At 42.6% G+C, this 7,233-nt stretch overlaps 1 protein-coding gene across 1 annotated transcript; it reads right to left on the bottom strand.

The window, feature by feature from the left end:
* Positions 1 to 409: 409 nt before the first annotated feature.
* On the bottom strand, positions 410 to 1,846 carry LOC139286158 (shaker-related potassium channel tsha2-like). Its single transcript, XM_070906866.1, has one exon. It carries the CDS (start codon positions 1,844 to 1,846, stop codon positions 410 to 412), a length of 1,437 nt encoding a protein of 478 aa, XP_070762967.1.
* Between the last annotated feature and the right edge of the window lie 5,387 nt (positions 1,847 to 7,233).

Genomic DNA, 7,233 nt, shown 5'->3' with positions numbered 1-7,233 from the left:
TCCCTTCACATAATGAGAAGTTAGTTATCGTATGGCTCAGTTACTGCTGCTGGTATTTCAAATATCCCATGCGTTTTGTTGCGTACCCCAGGGGTTCCCAAATGTTTTTGGTCTCAGTAGTGTACAGTTCCCCACTGATTTGTGTTTTCTACCAGTAGCCCTCATATGAGAGAGTAAAAGAGGCTGCAGCAGTGGGAGGAATGATTATCTCTTGTCATCTAGTGAATTCAGTTACAATGAAATTAAGCCAATCGTCATTTTGTTGGGGTTTTTCATGACCATCTGAGGCTCCATGTTTGGGAACCACTGTAGAAAGCTTGCGTAAAAGAACTGCAGCATCCGAGGAAGTCTACATTGCACGTCCACTGGAAGACAACTCACCAGAGATAAAAGTGACTTCCATCTGCACTCATACATCTGTCAGTTTCCCTGTGTATGTCTCCGCTGGGTTTACGTTTGGATGCGTCAAAATTTCCAAGTCGTCGCTTTCCTGATAGGACTCTGTTTTGGAGAGCGACTGGATACTTTTGTTTGAATCACATTCAGCAAAGGAGGGCTGCTGCTGCTGTCCGCAGGTCACGTGTACGTACTGAACATTTTCCTCATCCTCCTTCTCTCTGTGGTAGAAATAGTTGAAATTTGACACTATAACAGGGACAGGTAAAGCTATGGTTAGCACTCCGGCGATGGCGCACAAAGATCCAACGAATTTCCCCCCGATGGTTGAGGGACACATGTCTCCATATCCAACTGTGGTCATTGTCACCACAGCCCACCAAAACGCATCAGGAATACTTGAAAATCCAGACTCGGGATCTTCTGCTTCTGCAAAGTAAACAGAACTGGAGAATAAAACAACCCCGATGATCAGGAAGAATATGAGCAGCCCCAGCTCCCTGAGGCTTGCGTGAAGCGTTTGGCCGAGAATCTGGAGGCCCTTGGAGTGTCTGGAAAGTTTAAAGATCCTGAAAACGCGGACCAGACGGATGACCCTCAGGATGGCCAAAGACGCAGCCTGCTGACTGCTGCCCTGGTGCTCTGCCAGGTCAAGGCCCAGGGTGATGAAATAAGGAGCTATAGCCACAACATCGATCAGGTTCATGATGTTTTTAAAGAAAGCTGCTTTACTGGGACAGGAGAGAAATCTCATGGTGAATTCAAAAGAGAACCACACAATACAAAGTGTCTCCACCATGAAAAAGGGATCTGTGAACGGACTTGCAGCTTTGCCGTGTGCGCTTCCATTGGCGGGATTGTCTTGCACTACGGGGACTTCTCTAAACTCGGGTAAAGTCTCCAAGCAGAATATAATAATGGATATTAAAATAACCATAACTGACACAATGGCAATTATCCGTGCAGGCCCTGAACTCTCTGGATACTCGAACAGGAGCCAAAACTGGCGTTGAAACTCGTTAGTGGGCAGCGGGCGTTCCTCTTCCCTCACCAAGCCCTCATCGTCTCGGAAAATCTCCACGACCTCATCCTCAAGTTCATAAAACTTCATTTCTTCCAGGAAAATATCCACAGGTACACTTACTGGCCTCCGAAGCCGCCCCCCTGACTGGTAATAGTAGAGGATGGCATCAAAGCTCGGCCTGTTCCTGTCAAAGAAGTATTCGTTTCTCAGCGGGTCAAAGAAACGCATCCTTTTACGCGGATCTCCCAAAAGCGTGGTCGGGAAGCGGGAGAGGGTCTTTAACTGCGTCTCAAAACGCAGACCTGAGATGTTGATGACCACCCTCTCGCTGCACTCCTGGTCCGCTGCTTCCAAGTCAACAGCATCTTGCAACAAGGGAGTTACGACCACAGTGTCGTCGTGGTTCTCCTGGGACACCACAGTCATCTTTTTACCCCTCCGAGGGTAAATCCGTCACTCACCCCCTTGGTGCCTTCCTCTTGCCCTTTTTCCCGTGCGTCCTCCCAACTCTCTTTCTCATGCAGCCGCCCGAGATTCAGGCAAAGTCCCCTTTTTGCTCCCCAAGTCCCAACAATTTTATATGTTGATATCCAAAATCGTTGTGCTGTTGTTGATTTACACCGTCCTTTTGTCAGATTAGTGCCTCTGAACTGTCAACTTTCAATGGTGCAGACAGATCTCCACTTGCATAAGCTATACCGATGGCTATCATATTCACACCATTTTAAACTCCAAAGCCCTCCCCAAGTTGGAAGACCAGATGACACTTGCTGCTGCTGCTGTCCCTCTCACACTCACTGTGGCAGTGCAGTGATTTCCAATTAAACTCTAAGCCTTACAAATGAAATCTTTTCCATTTTAATCGCAAGTTAATGTTTTTTAAAGGATCCCACATCCAAGTCCTCAGTCTTGTTTTGTTCAGAGCAAGGTCCAGTAAGTTTTACAGATCCAGAGTCAACTCAGAAATGGAGTCTCTCACCCAGCAGGTCCCTCATTCATGAAATCACGGGGCTATTCTTGTCACAAGGGGATCCTCCAGGACCCGGCCCGTGTCTACTTTGGGTCAGAGCCCAAAGAAACCAGGAGCACAGACAATGGTGATAAAAAGATCCAGCTTGCTTAGCATAGTGAATGTTTTTCCTCCCCTGCAGCTACATATTAAATGTGTCTTGAAATAAATAAGATGAAATAACCTGAATGCTTGTAAGCACAGAGCCTCGTATAACCAGGGGCCCTCCTGGACCCAGCCAGTGGAAACTGCTGGCTTGACTGACACTTGAGTAGCCAGGAGAGGATAGCGTCTTCGGGAAGCCACATCCAAAATAACATTCACCATTCAAAGCACTTAAAGGGCTCAATTGTACAACTTGGAACACAGGGACCCCCAGAAGACAAGTGACCTAGCCTCAGGGTCACTGAGATACTGAGGTGTAAAAAAAAAATAAAATCAGCCTCAAGTACTTCTACTCTAATTAGTTTCTTATCCTGCAACTCCTCTGCAGTCAGTTTAACCAACACAAGTTAAAGATCTACTTTCTTACATGTTACAGTGTAATCATTCTATTACTCTCTAAGTTTAAAAGATGTGGCCCGGGTGTACAGAGTGAAGTTATATGTGCACTGCAGCATTGTGATCTATTTATAGCTCACTTTTTTCCACCTTCATAAAGCTGTATTAGTTATGTCAGTCACTGCAGTTGTAGACACGGGAGCACAACAATAATAGCACAGGGGTGCTAATCAGTGTTACTAAAACCAACCTGGAACAGTGTGCATTATTACGTAGATGCGGGCAATCTGTGGCAGGTATAACATGCCATCACAAACTTTTATGTCAGAGAGTTTTTTTGCAGTCAGGTTAACAAGCACGGGTTCCCAGACCATTTTTTTGTGGGGCCTTTCCATTACTGAACAAAGGGTTGGATTTCAGAGTCAAATGTCAGTGTCAGGACACGGTGCCGCCTGCTGCTAATGTGTTAGCATATAGCGTTCACCAAATTACTGTCTGGGTCAAGCCAAGGTGTCAGGCCTTGAGCATATCCAAGGAAACAAACAATAACAAACAAGCTGAGGAATGGACACATGGCGCTTATATATCGGTCAGACAAAAAAAAACTCTTCATCGTTCTGTCTTCATCTACAGCGTCATCTTAATTTATCGTTTTTCAAAATTCATTAGTGGTATTTTACTCTCATCTTTGTGGGATCAAAAACCTTATTTGAGCACATTATTCATATTATCTCTTGATTATTTAATAACAGTGTGATAACATGTACACTCTGTTGCCATGTGTGTTTGTGGCGGGTCGTGCCTTCTATAAAAATCTGTACATTTTGATACGTAGACAGATATGCATGTATTTAAGAGTGACTGCATGTAATGAGACGTAGCCTGGGAGACACATGCCATAAAGCCTGCAGGGTGCATGAATGCTGACAGCGAGGAACCTCCCATCGTTATTAATGGCTCGACCTGTGAATGCAGGAGACCCCCATGGTAACAAGATACTGTGGATTCACTCACACCAAGAACACATCTGCTTTCTCATCATTCTTCAGAAAAAAATGTAATGAATCATTGAGAAAATCAGTGATCTCGACTGACATTTATATCATTTAATAATTGTGATAGTATGATGATAAATACATTAATCAATCTCTAATTATCATGATCGCATGATGAAAAACATTCAATATGACTGAAAAATTAGTTGATATTTAGGATGTCAATATTCTAATTAATCATAATAGGAAAATTGCTCTAATAATGTATCGTTTTAGCAATACTCAGATATTCTGAAACACAACTTTTTTTCATGAAAAGGGTTATTAGTATTTTGATTGATTGCTCTTCATCCTCTGAAGCTTGTCTTTATCTAAATATAGACAGAATGACCCATTACAGACGTGAGGTAATCACAGTAGCAACTTGTGTCAGTGACTCCGCTTGGCTTTCCTCCTCCCGAACCCCAGGCCAAGTATTTACAAAGTGTGTGTGTATTTCTGTAAGTGTGTATCCGGCGTCGCTCTTAGTACCATTGGTGAATGAACGCATGTGCATATCATGTTTGTGTGTGTGTGAGAGTGTGTTATAAATTGAAAGAGGAGTTTTTAGAAGGTCAGCCGTGCTAGTCAACAGCTCCTTCAGATCACATCGTTCTAGTTCCAACTACTCTGCTCGAAATGAAATAGGGGGCATTTGACCCAGTCTGACGTATGCTCTGTAGGGCTGGTGGTGACAGCGTCTCAGACACTGGGATGAGTCTATAAAGGTAGAGCTATATCTGGGAAGCCTCTGATTCAAGTTGCTTCACTTACTTTAAGTCTACAGACGTTTTCACTCGTAATTATTCCAAATAACAGATTACCAAAAGTAAGACTTGGCACTGAGATGGAAAAAAATCTCAGTAAGTAGTCATTTAGAGATTTTCAAGTCATATGACTTCTATGCAGCTGCTGTAGGTTAAAATTAGGGTTGCACAATATGACGTCATGTACCATGAGACGATATAAATCTGTCTACCCCCAAAGATTTTTCCACACTGTTTATACTGTGCTAACAATCACTTAAAGGCAGAATGAGCAGGATTTTCCTAAAAAAAAAAACAATACAGTATAAGATAATCCCCCTCAAACATCACTCATGACCCACTAGAAGTGTGTGGCGGTATCTGCAGAGACCCTGCCCTCTGCCTGTGTTTTCTTATTTTGCTGTGTTCGGGACATTTCTGGGCATCAACCTTTGGGCAGTGGGTGTGTAGCCCCCATCCAATAACAGCGCCCAGGGTGTGAGGGCGGGACTTTATAAAAACATACCAACCAGGTGCCAGATCACAAGTCCGTATCTAAGAAGAAGCTAGGAGCCGGGATGAGGGGCCAACTTTGAGTCCTACTCATTCTGCCTTTAATTTCTGGGTGTATAACAACTCCTCTGTGGGCATGTGTGTATGTTACAAATCACTCAGCAAGACTGCCTTATGACAATATTGAATTTTACACGATTCAATCAATCAATCAATGCGATCAAGTGCTTTGATTTGTCAGGAATTCAAACAGCTGGATTAGCCAAAAAACAGACATTCCTGTCTGGATAATTTATCCATTAACAATTTCTCAACAGATTTTTCGGAAAATGTACTCTATCATTCAATTGTCATGGGCGTTGTGTGCCAGTGGCAGACTCAAAAAGATTAAAAGGGCTCCAGTTGAGTCCGCTAGTGTTGTGATATAAACTCACATATACTGTGATAGAGTTTTTATCCCTTACCCCTAATTAAACCTGGGCAAATTAGATTGATAAACGAAAGTTTTCAGACATCAGTTACACTATGTTTCAGTGTGAAGCAGGTCCTAACTGCATGTTGAAATATAGTAACTGAAATGCTGTCGAACCAATTGTTATAACCCAGACATCTAAAAAGTTATTAACTTTATTAATTATGAAATTTAGCCCCGTTTTAAACAAGACACTACAGTCCAGCCAGTTATTTTTGTTAGGAATTTCTGTACTGCAATTTCTTATTAGCCGACATATTCACTGATATGATATACTGCAATAAGCTAATACAGGCCACTACATCAGCCCTGGCCAATTATCAGTATGGTTCTACCTGACATCTAGATGCCCTTTTGACCTGCAAATTACCAACACCATACTTGCTGGGTCAGCATTGCTCTTTCTAAATATCTATATTTTGCTGTGTATGGGACAATGGCCATGCTGAGTCAATAATACAGCGACAATAAATGCACCTTATCACAAATCTTAAACTTATACTGTAGGGTGACCTTTATATGGATGACAGCATACATTTTAGTCTTCACTCATCAGCCAGTGTACGTGGCTGAGATGTGAGGAGCGTGTGCAGCTGCATCTAATTAATAGTGTGAAAGTTTTGGCCTAATAGAGCCTAAGCAGTGTTTATGCCGTCCCCATTACCCGATCTGCAAGTGAGTGGAGCACACGGTCTCCTCACCCTGAGGTGTCTGAACCCAGGGCTTCCACTATAGAAAGCGGACACCCCAGCCAAGGTCCTTGCCAGTTCCTGGGTTTTGATAGCCACCAATTTTAGCCTGCTGTCATCTGAAGTTGATGTTCATGTTTTTGCTGATAGGTAACCAGGCATGCAGTGAGAGATGATACCTCGGATCCGGAGGGCAGGGTTCCTTGGAATTACCTCTGCATGTCCCGTACCACACCTACCTCGGATTAACATTTCACTCCTTGATCGAGCCTTTCCCTTTTTTAGTAGACAGTGTCGTCCAAAATCCAGGCCAATGGCAACTGCAGGGGGATCAGTTCACAGGAGAACCACACATGGGTTATTAATCAAGGATGACTTCAAGGTCTCAAAGTTTAATTTTTATTGGTAACTTTATGTTTAAATGATTCTACTCTCGGACTTTACTCTCTTGGCATTGGGTTGCACCACCAGGCTGACTGAGTTCCTGTTGACTTCTATCAGTTTATGTGTATAAACCATCTTTATTCTCACTGTGCTGAGCCTCAACTAGAATACTTGAACAATTTAACATTTAACAATACACAGGGCATAATATATCTAAAGTATCCGTACTATAGTCATTCAGTCATTTATCGGGCAAAAATGTCTGTTTCCACCTTCTCAAATGTCAAGATTTGCTGCTTTTTATATCATTATAGACAAAACGATTCATCGATTAATAAAAAATATAGACAGGTTAATCGATGAAATCAAATAATCATTAGTTGCAGCCCTTACCTTTACATGATCAAAGCTTTTGTCAAAAAGATAAACAAAAATCATTCTCCAATCTGCTATAATTAGTCAGTC

Source organism: Enoplosus armatus, chromosome 6 (genome assembly GCF_043641665.1).
Source record: "Enoplosus armatus isolate fEnoArm2 chromosome 6, fEnoArm2.hap1, whole genome shotgun sequence".
NCBI classification, from domain to species: domain Eukaryota; kingdom Metazoa; phylum Chordata; class Actinopteri; order Centrarchiformes; family Enoplosidae; genus Enoplosus; species Enoplosus armatus.
This window is presented reverse-complemented; position numbering and strand designations above follow the sequence as displayed.

Coding starts and splice junctions, on each gene's coding strand:
- LOC139286158 (XM_070906866.1), bottom strand. CDS start 1,846: ATGACTGTGGTGTCCCAGGAGAACCACGACGACACTGTGGTCGTAACT.